General features: G+C 45.1%; 1 protein-coding gene across 1 annotated transcript in view; it reads right to left on the minus strand.

The window, feature by feature from the left end:
• Positions 1–10,058, minus strand: part of sypl1 (synaptophysin-like 1) — a 12,028-nt gene extending 1,970 nt beyond the window's left edge. The window contains exons 1-4 of the mRNA XM_083758170.1: positions 9,866–10,058; positions 1,861–1,979; positions 901–1,105; positions 72–263 (exon numbers count right to left, since the gene is read on the minus strand). Coding sequence (XP_083614296.1) covers positions 72–263; positions 901–1,105; positions 1,861–1,979; positions 9,866–9,937 — 588 coding nt within the window. The 5' untranslated portion in view covers positions 9,938–10,058. The remainder of the gene's footprint in view (positions 1–71; positions 264–900; positions 1,106–1,860; positions 1,980–9,865) is intronic.
• Between the last annotated feature and the right edge of the window lie 10,006 nt (positions 10,059–20,064).

Below are 20,064 nucleotides of genomic sequence, written 5' to 3' on the forward strand. Positions count from 1 at the left end.
TCTGTGTATTTTACGTGACGCGGCGACGTAATCGCGTTTGTTTTTGGTTCCGTGTTTTTTTTTCCGCTCACCACGGAGATGTTGAGGGTGCGCATGTAGGCGAACTCCGTGACCTGGCAGATGACGTCGCTCTCCTTGCACAGGGCCAGCGTGTCGTGGAGGCCCTCCTCGCCGGTGGCGTCCTTGACGTTCTGCAGTCCTTTGGCCCAGGCGGACGAACACACCAGCCACAGCAAGGCCAAGGCCGCCGTCACCCCAAAGTCCTGCATGGACGACAGAGAGGGAGGCAGTCAGAGAACCGTAGAACAGCTTTTTTACCTTTAACTCTATCTCTGCCGCTCTATCTTGGCCGTGGCCTCTATCTCTACCGCTGGCTTTTATGTGGCCACACGCGCCAGTTCATTAACCCATTCTGACCCGAGATCAGATTCATACGAGGTTTCCACTGGGACACACACTGGTCTGATGAACGCATTCTGACCTGAGATCAGATTCTAAAAATGTCAGTCGCTCTTCGATTTTTCAAAAAATAGCAGACCTACAAGCTCGTAGCGCGCCACTCGGTGGCGCGCTATGAGCTTGTAGATCTGCTATTTTTCAATAGCTAAAGCATGACATGATGCTAACACCAAAACGGGTGCCCGGTCAGAATGGGTTAAGAAACCCTAAATAGAAAGGGAAGACATCATTGCACACCACAGGTCTAATGAAGTACTGTCACCTCATAAACACATCAAAAACTGGAAAAAAGTAAAGCACAACTACCTATACTTAGTACAGTACTAAAGTAAATGTACTTTACTGTATGCATGTTACTTTCCACCATTGAGGGAAACCATGCAAATACTCACACAAACATGGGCCCAAAGTCGCAGTCCTTGTACAAATGTAAATACTTACAAACATGGGCCCAAAGTCGGAGTCCTTGTAGACGTGCATGTATCCCAGATACACCAGCAGAGCCACCATCGTGTACAGGAAGCAGATGATGGCCACACCCACAAAGAACTCGGCCGAGGAGGCGGCGTCTCCCACCATGTGCGTCGTGGCGACAGAGTGGTTACAGAGAGTGGTGTTTCCATCGATGAGGGGAACCTGACTTAACCTGCACAGTAAAATCCATCAGTGTTCATACATTGAGTTGGAGTCCACCTCCATCCCACTACCAGAAATCAGAATAGGGTCGACGCGGTGTCTGATTGCTAGGGCCGAGCTTACCAGCACTCCACTTGACTCCACACTTCCACTATTCATATAAACTCTGTCAAGTTTCAAGGCTTATTATCCCGCCCTCAATGTCTTCATATATTGTAGAATTAATATAAAATGCATTATTCGGGCACATTTCAGCCACCTCTTTTACCCATTAGGACCACTCTACGCAATGTCATCAAACAACGATGCGCACCTATGCTAACATAATTTTACAGGTCACAGGTTTCCGCGTTACACCTTTTTTCTTTTCTAGAGCTAGAGCTCGATCAGGACTATAACACAAGACTATAAACTTGCCGTGTACCCCTAGGAGCCCCTCAGAATACTCCTAGGGATAGGCCTACTAGAGCCCCCATTTGAGGAACACTGGAATCAAAATGTATAGAACAGTGTTTCCTAAAGTGGGGTCCGTGGACCCCCAGGGGTCCTAGAGAAGAGATGGGCTGTCTGTAACTCTGAGAGTGTACACATGGAACCAAATGGATATACATTTGTTACACTCTCAGAGTTAGGATTTTACTGTGAAGATCGGGGTCCCAGAGATCGAACGTATGACATGAGGCAGCATAATGCATTATCAAACTGAGGATGCTTAGTTGAAATTCAACAGTTTGAGCCGAGGACCACTGGAAGATGTGAAGTCACCTGAACGGGTAGTGGAAGCTGGCGGAGAGTGTTTCATTCTTCCCATCGCCGCAGAACAGAGAAATAATGTTCTTCCCAGAGTAGCCACCACAGCTTCCAAAGGCAAATATAGCTGTGAGCTGTTTAGAGAGAGAGAGAGAGAGAGAGAGACTTACTTTGTTGTATGACAGTAGGCTATCGTACAAAAAGCAGACGGAAGGTTGAAAGTGGGTAATCCATTTAGACCTGAGGCCAATTCTAAAAACGCCTTCTAAATCAGTGATGGATGTGCCATGACACTTTCATGGGTGGCAAACCTCACGCCGGAAGTTCCATCAATACATGGCAGAGAATGGAGCCGGCTGGACCAGCTCGTTCAGGAATACAAAAGAAGACATATCACAGGTTGTTTTCTAATCACTTTGTAATCCTCAAATAGTTTTATTTGAGGATTCTAAACAGGTATCATTTCTGTCTCATAGGTATCGCGATATTTGGCTGCCAGACAGGAAGCGGTGGACAGTATCGCGATACTTGGTATGTTCATAAACTTTAGATACCGGTACCTCTATAAAATTACAAAAAAGCAAAATTGCTTAGTTATATGTCTTCTGTTATTTTCCAGAAGTGATTACTTTACAAAGGTCACAGTCATTCAGAAATAGTGTTTGTTCATGTCTGACATGGAAACAGCTGGAAATGAAGGCCCAGGATAGAGGACTCTGGCGGACTGTAGTCAACGGCCTATTATGCTCCATGAAAAGTAGCGATAGGCATGAGTAAGAAAAGTAAGACCACCAAGTGTCACTGTTGAGCAGCCTAACACACACACACACACACACACACACACACAGACCACTGCCGTGCACGACGCACGCACGCACGCACGCACACACACATGGTTTGGGTTAGGCTTAGAGGTAGAGTTAGATTATTGGGACGACGGCTAACGATACGTAGCCCTAAATTCTGACCTAAGTTCTCTGAAAAACTTCTAATATTTATTCAAAAAATGACTTTATTCAAAAAAGCTTTCAAACATCATCATCTATAAATTACCCCTAGCTGTTGGTGTTATCTTACTGATTCATTCATTGGAATGCCAAGAGTGCTCGCATTGCTTAATTAAATGAAATCAAGGTTCAGATGTCTGGCTAAACAGATCAACACCGATGTTACAAATCTGGGTGTGATTATAGATTCTTCAAATTCTCATTCCAACAAGGCCAAAAGAACAGCATTTCTTCATCTCAGAGTAGAGCAACATTTCACATGTAAACAGATGCCAGTGAGGTCAAATGGTACAACATAAAATGCTGCAGTATAATGCAGAGGCAATCAAAACATGGAGGAAAACAGAGGTATCAGAAGGAAGTAACATGCATTATGGACCAAATATGTGATCGCTTAGGTGGCGCCCCAACAGTCCAGGAACACCTTATCAAAAGGCAATGGCAATTTCCATCACTTTAGTCACTTATCAAATGACACAGGTAGATAATGTATTTTCACTGTGGCCATAATATAATAGACAGTCTGTCGATAAAGGAATAGCAACAATCCCTTATTAAAAACAAAGTATTTGTTATTGTTTTTAGAAAGGCCACTGCAATATTAATGTGAAATGCAGTCCATTAGCCTATAATGATACTACATCAGCACTGCTGAATGAATCATTATCTCCCCAGTCCTTAAGTATGCTTCAATAGGAGGGAGCAGCCAAGCTGTAAAAACACTAGTTGCACACATGCACACTTCAGTTCCGTGTGTCCTTTGACAATCCGTCTCTGTGCCACATAAAGGAGTCTGAACCAGCGTGGAAACCATGTGACACTAATGCTCTCTTTAAAATCAGTGAGTGAAATTCCTCTAGTCAGTGAGGTAACCCCTGAGCTTAATCTGAAAAACGCTCTTTTGTGCAGCTGATACAAGCAGGAATCCAAGCAGCATCTGTTATGCAACAGACAAAACATGAGAACTAGATTTAAAGGACTACCTTTCTTTTATTCTTGATATGATATCATGTTGTGAACAAAGACTCAAGGCTGAAACATTATTGGTTAGTTCCCCCCAAACTGACGAAGACTGAGCTGCAAATTGCACTGTGAACAGCAAAACATTCACTGCAAACTAACTACAGTGTCTGGATAGCTCAGTCATGGGTACTGTAACGTGTAGTGATCAGACTACTTGAATGAGCCAACCTGGACCATAAGGCTCTGGGTTCCATCCCGGGGACCGGCGGCACCAACTCAGCGTGTGAGCACGTGGCTTGGGAAACTATCGGGTGGTTGTGCTCTACCTCCAGCAGTAATCCATCATATTAACATTGCCTTGTGGGTCAATCTACAAGCTCAAAACGCATCGCAACATGATACATTGTGAGCTTGTACATTGGCTATTTTCAGAAAAGACATTTGGTGTAGACTAGAGAACAAAAATGGAGCCGAACCCATATAGAACATTACATTATATCCTAATGCTGTCCAATAATTAGATAGGGAGGGGGGTGAAATTATGACAGGCAGTTTCTGCTGTCAAAATATGTAAAAAAAAAAAAACCTATGTGTTTTAAATAGACACTCATGCTTTCTGGGCCTCTAGGGTATGATTTGGGGCCCTAAAGATATCAATATCAACATCCTAAAACTAAAATGTTGAATTGTGGATTTGAGCTCACATGCCCTTTTGATGTAAATAAATCAAGCCACCATAATTTAAGTGGCATATGCCAAATATATATATTTTTTTGTCTTATTTTTTAATTAAATATTGTCATATGATCTACCTGTAAGGCCTTTGTGATCTACTGCTAGATCACAATCTACCTTTTGGGCACCCCTGGTTTAAGTGGTTATGGTCAATTGTCCTGTAACAGACAATCCATATAGGCTATTCCTGTCCTCAAAGTATACCCAGGAAACTCAGGATGATGACAACTTTACTTATAATAATAATCACAACAGAAGTACACCACACAAGGCGAAACAAGGGAAACAAGGGACACACAGTGGCTCAGGGGTAGAGTGACCGGATGGGAACCACAAAGTTCCCAGTTTGAACCCAGGCTCCCCCAGAGTTAGTGCTCTAAACAAACATTAAAAGTCCATAGACTTGGCTGTTACAGTATATGGCGTCATTTCAAAAGCCAGACATTAGAGGGGCTAGCGCCCGACCCGCCCGTAAAAAAAGAAAGAAAGAAAAAAGACTCTTAAGGGCTTGATTATTTAAGTGAGACTGATTGCAATGCTATACTAACTAATCTTGCCATTCAGTCCTTGAACCCTCTCAGGAACCCCCTGATGTGCTGGTTGGTGCCTTGCATGGTTTCCGCCGCCATCAGTGTATGAATGTGTGTGTGAATGGGTGAATGTGATGCACAATCTATGTAAAGCGCCTTGGATAAAGGCGCTATATAAATGCACCATTTACCATTTATTTTACCCCCTCACTTTGAGAAGCATTGTACGTGATGCTAGCCTGGGTTCCAGCCTGATTCGCTACGTTCCGCGGATTTGAAAATGTCACTGGTAGGCTGGACATATGCAGGCTGAAATGGAGCCGAGGCTTCTGATTGGGTTGAGGAAAAACACCAGTTTGACGTTGTATCAATGCGCAGTGCGCAGCTACTGCTGTTGTCCTGCAACGTCCCCTTATCATATACTAAACTCACCCCACACAGCTACTGCTGTTGTCCTGCGACGTCCCCTTATCATTCACTAAACTCACCCCACACAGCTACTGCTGTTGTCCTGTAACGTCCCCTTATCATTCACTAAACTCACCCCACACAGCTACTGCTGTTGTCCTGCAACGTCCCCTTATCATTCACTAAACTCACCCCACACAGCTACTGCTGTTGTCCTGCAACGTCCCCTTATCATTATTTTGTACTACTGAATCTGACAGTGGATTACTGAATCGTTTACTTTTTACAGTAGGTTTGTACTCTCAAGACTTGAACGGCGCTATTTTTGTCAACAGTGAGAATCATGGAAAGAGTGGCGCTGGCTGATGACGTATCAGCAACAACGTGACTATGTAACAGGTGACATTATGAAATGAGTGTGAAGCAGCCTCTGTCTTAAAGTGATGCCCCCACAAATGTACAAACTGAGGCGTGTGCACCCTGTGAAACCACACGTATGTAACTGTACTGTGCTGTACTGTATGTTCAAATGTACACACACACACACACACCCTCAGGCCTATCCAGATGTCTCTCCAGATGTGATAGTCCGCCACTTCCTGTGGCGCACACGCACATACACACAGGCCGCAGGCTGCATTTGCTGACCGACTGCTTTAACACACACGCACGCACGCACACACACACACACACACACACACACACATTCCTGAGCCGAGTACTGTAACTTCCACGACTACTACAAGATCGCTGTGTCACACAGCAAGAGCAACTGCAACAGCCAGCATGGAGCCAACTCCCTCTCTCTCATGCACGCACGCACGCACGCACTCACTCACAACCAGTATAGGTGTCCTGTCCTACCAGGGTCTAAATGTCTCAATGGAAGAGTAGAAGGACCCCCCTCCAAACACTGCAGATGTGTTATTTACTGTACATTGTATTACATACTCTAATGATGACAAATAAGTCCCGGATTGGAGCTTTAATCTTTAATACAGTTGTGTTACGTTCACATGACATGTCACACACAGCCCTTGTTGACAACCAAGGACAGAGGGGGGGGGGGGGGGGGTCAGGACCTTGGTTTTAGTCACAATGTATGTCACAGAGGATACAGCATAAACTGATTCTTTTTGCTATAATGTACCGGTATCTAAGTTCTTCAGCAATTGAGTTACTCCCTGGGAAACGAGTCCAAAAAACTGCTTAATAATGATTCTTTACAGATGGTCCAGTCAGTGATGTAGCTGTTAAAAACCCCATGTTTGGGCACCACATGTGGAACACTTCCTGCCAGAGACCTCCCTCCCGGGCTTTGCTAGTCACCTCGGCTGTCTCAGCTTTCTTCCATCTCAAAAAAGTACCAAAATGGGAATGAACTGACCACTTCCCTTCACACAAAATGAAAATAGTGATTTTTACAGGCCTATTTAGAGGAGCATTTCTTAACCCTTCTTGAACCCTATAGTGACCCTATTCTGCGGGCATGCCTTAGTAGGTGAACATTTGGCCTAAATAGCCGATTGAGTGGTGCAGCCACTCCTAAGAACAGCAATGTCTGTCCCTCCCTATAATGTCTGTCTGTCTGTCTGTATGTCCGTATGTATGTTCAGGGTACCAACAGGGGGCGCTGTTGCACCACTCACTTCAGACAGGTCTGATTTTATTTTAATTACAAATTTGTTTAACTGTTGCACCTAGTTTCTTAATACAGTTGGAGTTGCATGCACATTTGGTGCTTGCGATGCTGTGCTGTATCAGTATGTAAAGATTAAGCCTGCATGTGTGCTCTCTCCAACATATATGCAAATGATTATTAGATATCAACCAGGTGTGCAGCATAATCCAGGTCATAATGTTAATGTGGCGGTTAGGAAGTCCCTTTGCAAATCACATACACGCATGCGCGCACACCTACGCACACACGCACACAGGCTGTGGACTGCATGACTAAGTCTTAAATGAGTCTCTTAACACTAACAGGACAAATGGAAAAATATGGACACGCATAATGATATTTTACAGTGATCTGTGTGTGTGTGTGTGTGTGTGTGTGTGTGTGTGTGTACGACTATTGGGTTTCATGCATGGCCTATATGTTTCAAGGCTTACACATGGGTCATGTCATGTAAAATGGATGGATTCTCCCAAATGATTCTAAAGAAATTGGTTTCATGATGTATTTGCCTCGATATATACTGCCAAAACATTTCCAAACATCTGCAAAAGTTAGGGTGTGCCATGAAGTATATAGGCCTACTAGTGAAGTGCTGGATAGGTTTGTGGCGTGACAATATATGACTGTGGCATATTGTTTGTGACAATGTCAATACAGAGATATAACTGTACTATCAGCCAGGGTTGGATTTGTTGGGGGGTGTTTGATATTCTATACTCTGGTCATTCATGTTCATGGATGGTAGACACATGATGCCTGATTTCAAGTTGTAAGTTACGGATCACTGCTGTTGTTACACTTTTATAGTGGTTAAATAGATTACATAGATTGTGCATCAATTCACCCACACATTCATACACCAATGGCAGCGGAAACCATGCAAGGCACCAGCCAGCACATCAGGGGCAATTTGGAGTTCAGTGTCTTGCTCAAGGACACTTCGACACTAACTCTGGGGGAGCCTGGGTTCGAACTGCCAACCTTGCGGTTACCATCCAGCCACTCTACCCCTGAGCCACCGCCGCCCATTTGATCCTCCATTATGGCTGCATAGCCAACATACCTGAAGGTGTGCTGCATTATGGAACTACCCCACACACACACACACACACACACACACACACACACAGTCAGATGACTGCTTGTTTCTGCCTTCTCCGACCCTCACTATCTACTTGTGTGTAGTTGTGCATGACTACTTATTTCACACACACGCACACACACACACACACACACACACACACACACACACACACACACACACACACACACACACAGTGTGTGTGTGTGTGGATGGAATACCAGACGACTCTGTGTGTGGGGAGAGAGAAACCGGCTAAAGAGAGAGAGCCTGTAATTGAGTTATCTACAGAGCCTGCATGACGGTGACCCAGTTCAGTTGCAGGACTTATTAATGGGTTCAAAACTTCTCACTGAAAAAAATCACAGTTGCGGTGATGCGCTGTGGGGTCGTGTCAGGCTAAATATAGGCTACTGTTGCTTTCGGTATTTCAATTGTAACCAAACGTTTGTTGCAACTTTGCACCAGAGTGAACTAGTGAAGAGTCAACGTCTGTAACTTCCAGGTAAATTATTGTCGAGAAATGGATTAAACTATAACCGTCTCTCTCTCTCTTTCATTTGAAGGACAGACCAAGAACTAGGCTATGTATATAGAGCGGCGCAGTCCCTCCCCCTTTCAGAACAACGAACGGCCCAGGAAATGAAAACGCAATTCATTTCCCCATAGGCAGTTTTTATTTAATTTATTTAAAGACCTTTTAAGCGTCGTACGAAGCCAACTCTTGTTGTGACAAATCATGACAACACACACAATATTTTGGACCAAACAAATAATTACAAAGAAGAAAAACAACAAAAAAAGTGTTGTAACCTGCCGTTTTTTTCTACTTTCTAATTATTTGTTTGGCCCGAAACATTGTGTGTGTTGTCATGATTTGTCACGACAAGAGTTGGCTTCGTACGACGCTTAAAAGGTCTTTAAATAAATTAAATAAAAACTGCCTATGGGGAAATGCATTGCGTTTTCATTTCGTTGTTCTGAAAGGGGGAGGGACGGCCTATCAGACTGCAGTCCCAGCATGCAGCCCCACTCCCTTCCCTTTGCCCCGTTTGGAACCTCGGAGGGGAGAGTGAGTGAGGTTCCAAACGGGGCCACTATCCTTCATGGTCTGTGCGCGCTGTGTAGCGTGAAATATATGCAGATGGCAATAGTCCACGAAAACTGCGTGACGTCATAAACTCGGAAAAACTTGCGAGAGATAGATGTATAGGCATTGGGCGTTGGGCAATGCATAGGCTATAGGTAGGGTAGCAGCTGATATCCTTATTGAATCAAATTGGATGACAGCCCTATTGCGAACACAAATATAGACCTATGCATTGCCGCATTAGTATATTATTTTTTTCTCCAGTAAACCCTGCTTCCCCGACTTAAAACTCTGCACAAATGACTATAAAAACTTTCAGTTCATTCATTCTAAGGCCATAATATCTACAACCTCTTGTGGAAAATCCCCGGACGCATTAAAAAATGTTAAAAGTTTATTTTCTTCTTTTTAAAGTGCGCTTCGCCCTTTCTCCTGGTACTTAACGTTGCGTAAATTATAACACATTTATATTAAAGTAGGCTACATGCAGGCTACTCAGTACCTAGGCTAGAAGGCTATACTCACCCACTCCACAAGTCTGATAAAACCCAGCGGTTCTTTAAGCGGCGATAAGTTCAGTCGAAATCCTGTCATCATGTTATCGCCTTTAGGCTATGATCGAATACGTTTATCGATCCTCAAGACAATATCCTGGCTTCGGCGCGTTGTGGATAGCTGTATAGGTCCGATTCGTCCGAATGGTTGAAGTTTTGGGGTAAAAGGGAGTAGTTGACAGAATGACGTGGATCTGTGAGCAGCAGCAGCAGCAGCAGCAGAGGTTCTTGCGGTGCGGTTCGTTCGGTGATGCTGCGATACGTAAATAACGGAGGCGGTACAGCCGAGAGCAAAGACGTCCCAAACTTGCTATCGCAGAAGTAAATATAGATTTGAACGGTTTAGACTAATTTGATTAAGTTAACATATAGCTGGCCTACCATCAAATGTTATATTTAATATTAACCCGACCACCATAACTAATAGGCTACCTAATAGGCCTAACAATTCCTCAAAGCTCAAATGAATTAACTGTCAACTTGCAAGCACAATGTTCCCTGAACCCTCATGGGCTTCCTTGTAACCCTGTAAAAGTAAATTTCTAAATGTTTATGCTTCTTGCTGAAGCTGTTGATTTGTGAGCTGTGCTGTGTTATTATAATGGTGCTGCTAAGTCTGACTCGGTCATAGCCAACTCCGAGTAGGATAGCAGCACACACGCAACTTGGCCTGTTGTAGCGCCACCATGAGGCTGATTCCGTGGATTCTAAACGACTTATAAATCCTAAAGCCTTCACTATGCAATGGTCCTCTGGAAAATAGCAGATATGCAAACTCACAGCCCATCTCATTCAAGACACTGAACTTGCAGATCTGCCATTTTTGCCATCCAAATGCATTATATGGTTAAATGGGCCCTAAGAGATGCAGAAATTAACTAGAAAAAGTGCCCTTCTGTGATGTTTGGCAAAATGTTTAGGAGTAATTTAAACACACACAGGATTCTCCTAGTCCTAGACTCCCAGTCCCAACAAAGAAAAAAATCACACCCGTATGTGCAAATATATTAAAGTCTAACTGATGTTGATTAGGTGATGTAATCAAATAGTGATGTAAAACAAATGGTGCCAACACAAACATTAAACGCCATTAACAATAAAGAGACAATATGACGTAAACGACACATTATGACGTAAATGTTCCCTTCATTGTCAATGCGTTTACTAAACAAACTTTGAACTAAAGACAAACATTAAACCTGTGTATAGGAAAATCAGACCTGTCTGAAGTGAGGGGTGCTGTGCTGTGCTGTACTGTACTGTACTGTACTGTACTGTACTGTACTGTACTGTACTGTACTGTACTGTACTGTACTGTACTGTACTGTACTGTACTGTACTGTACTGTACTGTACTGTACTGTACTGTACTGTACAAGCCCTCCTCCACGGAACGGACCACGGACGCAACTTCAAGATCAGCCCATGAACTGCAGACAACCAACGCCAGCGGACCCCCACATACCACCGCAGGCGTCTTGTTCGCCAAAGCCACCCCAGCGGCAGTGATCATGGAGCTGAACGAGGAACACCACCCCCTCCCCCACACCCACAGTCAACCCAGGACTACAGAGGATAATAGACCACCCATTCCCACCCCAGCCACGGACCCAGACACCAGGATGGATCTGACCTGGCCTACAGACATGTCCAGACATGTTCAGACATGTTCAGACACCCCCCACATTCCACCGCCCCTCCCCACTCACACCTCAGCCACGGACATTCAACCGCCCATCCTCAGTCACACCTCTGAGTACTACAACACAGACGAAATTAACACAATCGTCGCATCCAACGGCCTTCACCTGTTCCATTTGAATGTGAATAGCTTGAGTCCCAAACTAGCTGAGATCAGACATCTGTTCCAGAACGGTAAGGCAAACATACTGTGTTTCTCTGAAACTAAACTTGATGAGTCTACTAAAGACCCAGAGATTGAAATAGAAAATTACTCAGTCATTAGAAATGACAGAAACAGGCATGGTGGTGGCGTATGCATGTATATTCACCAAGATACTGAATACATTACTCGTACTGACTTGCAGCATGATGAAATTGAAACTGTGTGGGTTGAATTAATTTTCAAAAATGCTAAATCGGTATTAGTGGGCACCGTCTATAGACCGCCCGATCAGAATGGGTTCTATGATATACTTGAGGGGTGCTTAGCTGGGGAGGAATGTGTAGAGAAGATCCTGATTGGCGACTACAATACGGATATGCGTCATAAGGAAGCTCCTGTGTTCAAGTCATTTAGTCGGTTTTGTGATCTGCATAGTATCAGTCAGCTAATTACCCAACCCACAAGAGTGTGTGATTCTTCTCAAACTGTCATTGATCTCATTCTGACCTCGGACAAATCCAGAATCTCAAAGAAAGGGGTTATTGTATGTGGGCTCAGTGATCATTTTATGATTTTCTGTACCCGCAAAATACAAAAACTAAAGTTTGACTGTCACAAAACAGTCATATCTAGGGACCTCAAAACCTACTCTAGTGAGGCCTTTAACCTTGAACTGGAGAATCTGGATTGGTCCGATGTGCTCAGGAGCTCACTAGTCGAAGAAGCATGGCTTGGCTTTAAAACCAAATTTACATCAGTACTAAACATCATGGCTCCTTTGAGAACCGTCAGGGTCAAAACCCGCTCGGAGCCATGGATGAATTCGGACATACTGACTGCAATGAAAGCCAGAGACAACAAATGCTCTGAACTTCTTAAATGCAAGTCCAAACTAGCCAAGTGCAAGCGCTTCGACAGTGATCTCCAAACCAAACTGTGCAACCTAAAAGCCCAGTGTAACAAGCTAAGAAACGGTGTAATTGCCATGACCAAATCAGCCAAATGTAACTTTATCAATGATAAAGCCGAGGAAATCAAAAACAATCCTCGGGAGCTATGGAAGTTACTAAACAACCAACTAGGCTGTGGTCGGAAACTAAAAACCAGGTTTACTAACATAAACATCAAATCGAATAACACCCTCATCACTGACAAACTCGATGTAGCCAACCACTTGAACATCTTCTTTACAAACATTGCAACAAAGCTGGTTAGCAAACTGCCCTCCCACTCTGGGCGTTTTGGTGTAGAGCACATCAAAGCCTTCTACAAAAACCTTGGTGTTTGTAAAGATGATTTTAAAATGGCAATGGTAACAACCGAGGAGGTACTTAAAAAACTGAGTGCCCTCCAACCCCACAAGGCCACTGGCCATGACAATATTCCCTCCAAATTTCTCAGAGACTCAGCCTTTTCCATAGCTCCAGTCATCACCCACATAGTTAACCTCTCCATCAAACAGGGACAGGTCCCCCAAGATTTTAAACTGGCCAAAGTAACCCCCTTGTACAAAAAAGGGAGTAAATTAGAACCCGGCAACTACCGCCCTATTTCTATTCTAAGCTCCATCTCGAAAGTGATGGAAAAAATAGTCTATGAACAGGTTGAAAAGTATCTTGCCACTAATAAATTGCTGTACGAGTTCCAATCTGGTTTCAGAACATCCCACTCCACTGACACATGCCTCCTCTATTTGAGCGACCACATCAAACACGAGGTGGATGCTGGAAAATACTGCGGCATGGTCATGCTGGACCTCCAAAAGGCTTTTGACACCGTGAACCACTCCATACTGGTTAACAAGCTTAAAGCTATTGGTTTTGATAGCACATCAGTGAGCTGGATGCAATCCTACCTGGAGGGGAGAGAACAGATGGTGGAGGTGAACGGAACACTGTCCCCTCCCCTCCCAGTGAGCTGTGGCGTCCCACAAGGAAGCATACTAGGGCCTTTACTGTTCCTAATTTATGTTAACGACATGACTTCAGCTTGTGACTGCAACTTGTTCCTGTTCGCAGATGACTCAGCACTGCTGGTCTCGGACAGGAACAAACTGCAGGTTGAAAAGACCCTCAGCTCTGAACTCGGTAGAATCTGCACCTGGCTCGCTGATAACAAACTATCCTTACACCTGGGAAAAACTGAATCCATCCTCTTCGGATCAAATAGTAAACTCAGCAAGGCAGATGGCTTCTTGGTTAGAGTCGGTGACAGTATTATCACACGAAAAGATGAAATTACCTACCTAGGTTCCATCCTGGAGGCTAATCTTTCCGGTGATAAAATGGCCACCAACGTAATCAAAAAAGTCAATCAAAGAACAAGATTCCTTTACAGGATCTCCTCACTGGTCAGCAAAAACACCTTGAAGACCTTAACAGGAGCCCTCGTACAAGGTTTCTTTGACTATGCATCCACCTCTTGGTACCACAGCACCTCAAAGGCCCTTAAAACAAGGCTCCAGACCTCTCAAAACAAACTGGTCAGGCTCCTACTTGGCCTCACCCCCCGAACCCACCTCACCCCTGCCCACTTTGACAGGCTGGGATGGCTTAGGGTCGACGACAGAGTACAGCATCTTGCAATGGGTCTGGTCCACAAGATTCGATACACCACCAAGATACCCATGTACCTGTCTAAATACTTCCTTAATGTAAACGAAGTCCACACCCACAACACCAGAGGGAGTGCAACAAACCATGTACAACCCAGATTCGGCACAAACAAGGGACTAAATTCTTTTCGCTCCTATGCCACCAAAATGTGGAACGCCCTACCAACAGTCATTAAGACATGTGAATCCCTTGACTCCTTCAAAACCGCTCTCAAAGGGCACCTACGGACGGCTGCAATTCGAAACTGGCCTCTGTAAAATCTGAATCCCCCCCACCCCCCCACCCCATTTTCCCTCACTGTATATTGTATCTTTTCCCTTTTTTGCTTCCCATATGATGAATTCCTGTTCTGTTCTTTACCTACAGAGAAATGTCTATTTGTATGTCTCTAAATGTTTGTATGTCCTTAAATGTTTTGATGAATTGAACAATGTGGACCCTGTTGTAAACAAGTGTAATGCTTAATTGGGTCGTCCACTCACAGTTGACAGTCTTTGTATTGAGTTTGTGCTTAAAATGTACTGTAAATTCTACAAACTGTTAATAAAGATTTCAATCAATCAATCAATCCTCCCTGGCCTGTGTGTGTCTGGGTGTTAGGCTGTGCAACAGCGACACTGTGACAAACGCTATAACGCTATTTTCGTGCTTGGACAGACAGACCCAGGGACCCAGAACCCAGGGACACACATTATAGGAGTGGTTGAACCACTCAAAAAGAAACGTTCAGTGGTACCGTTTTAGCCTATTTCATATTAAAAAGGTGGGGAACCAAAACATTCTGGGCAGTGGACACTATAGGGAAAACTGGGCACCTTGTGGGCACTAGGGAAATGTGGCCACCACCAGGAAGACCGCAGGCCACCGGGAACACTGTATTCCTTTCAGATCACAGACAGTCTGTACCAGAAGTGATGAAAATGGGGCCTGCCATCACCCATTTGTACATATGTTGATCTTTCTCAATCCATCCTACCTCTTTGATGTCTCCCTCTTGACTGATACCTGTCCATTCAAACCCTAGACGGTCCTGTCCCAAAGTTATTAGTGCAGCCACACCCGGCAGCCAGCGAAAACTAGGTCACTTCTCTTCTTACAGGTTATTATTAATTATTGTCTCCACCAGGCCGAAGGCATGGGGGGAGAGTATGTTTTGCACTCCGTCTGTCCGTCCGTCCGTGTGTCCGTCCGTGAGCAGCTAATCTCCGGCACCGTTAACCCGGTCGATGCCAAATTTTGCACACACACTCCCTGGATGCCAACGATGAACCTCTGCCCCAAAATTTCCAGAACGGCCTGTTATAGCGCCACCAGGAGGCCGCTTTGTGCAAAACAAGGTTTTGCACAGTACACCTACAGATTTTGTCCAAACATCGCGCAAATTGGTACACAGTCTCTCTAGTTCACATCTGGCTTTTAGAGCGCCACCAGGAGGCCGACTTTTGTAAAACACATTTTTGGATATTACTCCTCCGGATTTTGTCCAAGAATCCCGCAAATCGTTACACAGTATCTCCATAGTCATGTGCTCAAGACGGATGTGTCTGATATTTCATATTCCATCCTAATTGGCCAACATTGGCTTTCAAATTTTGCAGGATTGGCCTGTTTTGAACAAAAAGCCTCAAATCATGAACGCAGCGTGCAATTTGACGTGAAATCTTTCACGCACTTTCCTACTAGGCTGAGGAATATAGCCCACCCATTTCACATTGGCCACCAACAGGTGGATTGTGCATGCGTGCGATCAACACGGATCTGCACCATTTCCCATATTCCATCCTGATTGGCAAAGATTGGAACAAACAAACAAAAAACATGTTTATATTACTAAACATTCCTATCCTCCTGGTGGAGACCTGTGCCCAGAAGGGCACTTTTTCTAGTTATTGTTATTGCTTACTGTAAGTCCTTCTGAATTAAGAGCGTCTGCTAAATGCCTACATTTTAAATTGTAATTATGGCTTTATTATGTGTTCTGACCAAGACTGGCAGACAGGCCTGCATGGTATTTATTGTTATGAGCACAACTTTGTTCTATAGGCTGACCTCATAATGTATCTATTTGTTCTGATCCCTGCTTTCTAGAAGATTATACAGACCACCAAACCACTACTTCTGATCTCATGCATTAAACCTATAGCTGTTTTATAATGTCATTTTCCTCAACATCTTGATCGATTAATCCAGAATTCCTCATACAGATAATTCTGTATATCCCTCAAAATGTTGCCTAATTGCAGATATGTAAAGCTTGTAATGAAATCATGCACGGACTGTATACCTATAATGAAGACCATGTACAACATGTCTGTTAGAATTGTGGAATGCATATACCCCCACCACACACACACACACACACACACACGCGCGCGCGCACACGCACGCACGCACACACACACACACACACACGCGTGCACACGCACGCACAATTTACAATTTACAATTTAGGCATTTAGCAGACGCTCTTAATCCAGAGCGACTTACATGTAAGCAAGAACAAAAGCATGGGAATACATCACATAAAAGCATTTATCAATATCATGAAAAATGCGTAAGCTAAGAAAGTAACAGTGGAATATCTATATAATGAAACTATACATACACTATACATATAAACTATACATATTTACTACTATGCTATACATATGTACTATGGCGTGCTATGACTATATACAATACAATTATAGTGCTGTCTACAAAACATGCTATAAGTCTGTGTCAAATGCTATCTAAGCCAACAGAAATGCTATCTAAGGGGTTAGGGTAAGTGCTATGGGCCATGATGGAGTCTGAAAAGGTGGGTTTTCAGGCTACGGCGGAAGATTGGGAGTGATGCTGCAGTTCTGACTGCAATGGGAAGTACATTCCACAGTTTTGGAGCCAGAAGGGAGAAGAGTTTGGGACGTGTGGAGCGTTGTCCCGGCGTTTTTAGTGAGGGTACTTCCAGTTTCCCTGCGTTGGCTGATCTGAGTGCGCGGGAGGGTTTGTAGGGTTCAATCATACTTGTAAGATATGGGGGAGCCATACCTTTGGTTGCTTTGAATGCCAGCATCAGAGTTTTGTATTCTGTGCGGGCAGCGACCGGGAGCCAGTGGAGGGAGCAGAGCAGGGGGGAGACATGTGAGAATTTTGGCTGGTTGAAGACCAAGCGAGCTGCTGCATTTTGGATCAGCTGGAGAGGCTTAAGTGCATATGCTGGTAGGCCAGTAAGGAGGGAGTTACAATAGTCGAGTTTTGACAAGACTGTTGTCTGGATTAGGAGCTGGGCTGATTCCTGGGTGAGGAACGGTCTAATTCGTCGTATGTTATAGAGTGTGAACCTACATGATCGAGTGACAGCTGTGATGTGAGCTTTGAACGAGAGCTGACTATCCAGGACAACACCAAGATTCCTGGCTGTTGGGACAGACGTTACCAGGGCGTTGTCTACGGAAATAGTTAGCTCCCGCATAGGGCAGGACTTAGCTGGGAAGAAGAGAAGCTCAGTCTTGTCTGGGTTCAGCTTGAGGTGGTTGGAGGACATCCACTGTGAGATGTCAGCCAGGCATGCAGTGATGCGCTCTTCCACCTGAGTGGCAGAGGGGGGGAAGGATAGGAACAGTTGTGTGTCATCGGCGTAGCAGTGATAGGATATATTGTGAGCAGAGATGATAGTGCCAAGGGATTTAGTGTACAGTGAGAAAAGGAGGGGACCAAGTACAGATCCCTGTGGGACCCCAGTTTGGAGGGTTCGGGGGGATGATAACAGACCTTTCCAGGAAACCTGGTAGGTCCGGTCGGTGAGGTAGGAGGAGAACCACTTTAGTGCCGTTCCACCGATGCCTAGCTCCGCTAGGGTGTCTAGGAGCAGCTGGTGGTTCACTGTGTCAAATGCTGCTGATAGGTCTAGGAGAATCAGTACTGCAGAGTGGGAAGCAGCTTGGGCAGCATGCAGTGCTTCTGTGACTGCCAGCAGGGCAGTTTCTGTGGAGTGGGCTTTCTTGAATCCGGACTGGTTGGGATCCAGCAGGTTGTTCTGTGAGAGATGGAGAGAGAGCTGGTTGGAGACGACACGTTCAATGGTTTTAGAAATAAATGAAAGGAGTGATACCGGTCTGTAGTTCTTGACATCTGAGGGGTCAAGGGTTGGTTTTTTTAGGAGTGGTGTTACTCTGGCTGACTTGAGGGCAGATGGGACGCAGCCTGAGGTTACTGAGGTGTTGATGATGAAGGGGAGCAGATCAGGTGCGATGGTCTGGAAGATTGGAGACGGGACAGGGTCAAGAGGACAAGTGGTAGGTCTAGACTCTAGAGGATGTTACTAGTTGTAGAACCTCGTCTGGGGAAAGAGGAGAGAAGGAGGACATGCATGGTATGTTGGGGTTGGTGTTGGTTGAGTCAGATGCCACTTTATGTGGGAGGGGAGGAAAGGAGCTGCTGATATCATCAACCTTCTTCTCGAAGTAGTTGACAAAAACATCAGCAGTGAGGGATGAAGGTTGAGTGGGGGGAGGGGGTTTAAGGAGGGAGGTGAAAGTGGAGAAGAGCTTCCTTGGGTTAGAAGTACAGGATTGGATTTTGGTGTGGTAGAAAGAGGTTTTAGCAGTGGTTAGTGAGTGGGCAAAGGCAGAGAGGAGTGAGTGAAAGTGTGAAAGGTCATCTGGTAGCTTTGTCTTGTGCCACTTTCTTTCGGCTGCCCTTAGAGGTGTTCGTTCAGATCTGAGAGTTTCAGATAGCCAGGGAGCCGGTGGACATGAGCGAGCTGGCCTGGATGAGAGCGGGCAGTGTTGGTCGAATGCAGATGAGATAGAGGAGAGGAAGGATGAGGTTGCAGTGTCAGGTGGGAGGGAGAGGAATGACTCCAGGGAGGGTAGAGAGGAGAGAATAGAGGATGAGAGGGAGGAGGGGTTTAGGGATTTGAGATTGCGTCGGGAGGTGACGTTCGGGGGGTTAGTAGGTTTAGGCGGGAGGGTGGAGAGAGAGAGGGAGAAGGTTATGAAGTGGTGGTCAGACCTAATTAAGGGGGTAACAGAGAGTGTGGAGGGAGAGCAGGCTCTGGAGAACACAAGGTCCAAAACATTACCAGCCTTGTGAGTGGGAGGGGAGGGAGATAGGGAGAGGTCAAATGAGGCCAGAAGGGATGTAACGGGAAGATACTTCTCTGCGGTAGGAAGGTTGAAGTCACCCAGTAGAATCAGAGGGGTTCCATCTTCTGGAAACGAGCTGATCAGAGAGTCTAGTTCTTCCAGGAAGTTCCTGAGAGTTCCAGGAGGGCGATAAAGCACAATGAGGATGAGGGGGACTGGCTGTGATATTGAGATAGCATGAAATTCACATGTGGACAGAGAAAGGTGAGAGAGATTTAAGACACGGAAATTCCATTTGGGGGATGTTAGTAGCCCTGTACCCCCCCCTGTACCTGTTTGGCGAGGGGTGTGGGTGAACTTGTGTGAAACAGAGAGCGCGGCGGGAGTTGCAGTGTTATCTGGGGTGATCCAGGTTTCAGTCAGAGCAAGGAAATGCAGAGACTTGAGGGAGGCGTGGCCTGAAATGAATTCAGGCATATTCTTTTTGGTAGCTGCATGGCAGTTCCATAGGCCTCCCTCCACCACAATGTGGTGACTGGGTGAACGAGCTGGATAGATGAGATTTGACGGATCTCTGTGACTGGAGAGGTAGTGTCTAGGGCGACATGAGGAGGACAGTATAGGGACGGTGGGAAAGCACA

This window comes from Protomyctophum parallelum (assembly GCF_964188405.1).
Source record: "Protomyctophum parallelum genome assembly, chromosome: 22".
Taxonomy (NCBI): Eukaryota; Metazoa; Chordata; class Actinopteri; order Myctophiformes; family Myctophidae; genus Protomyctophum; species Protomyctophum parallelum.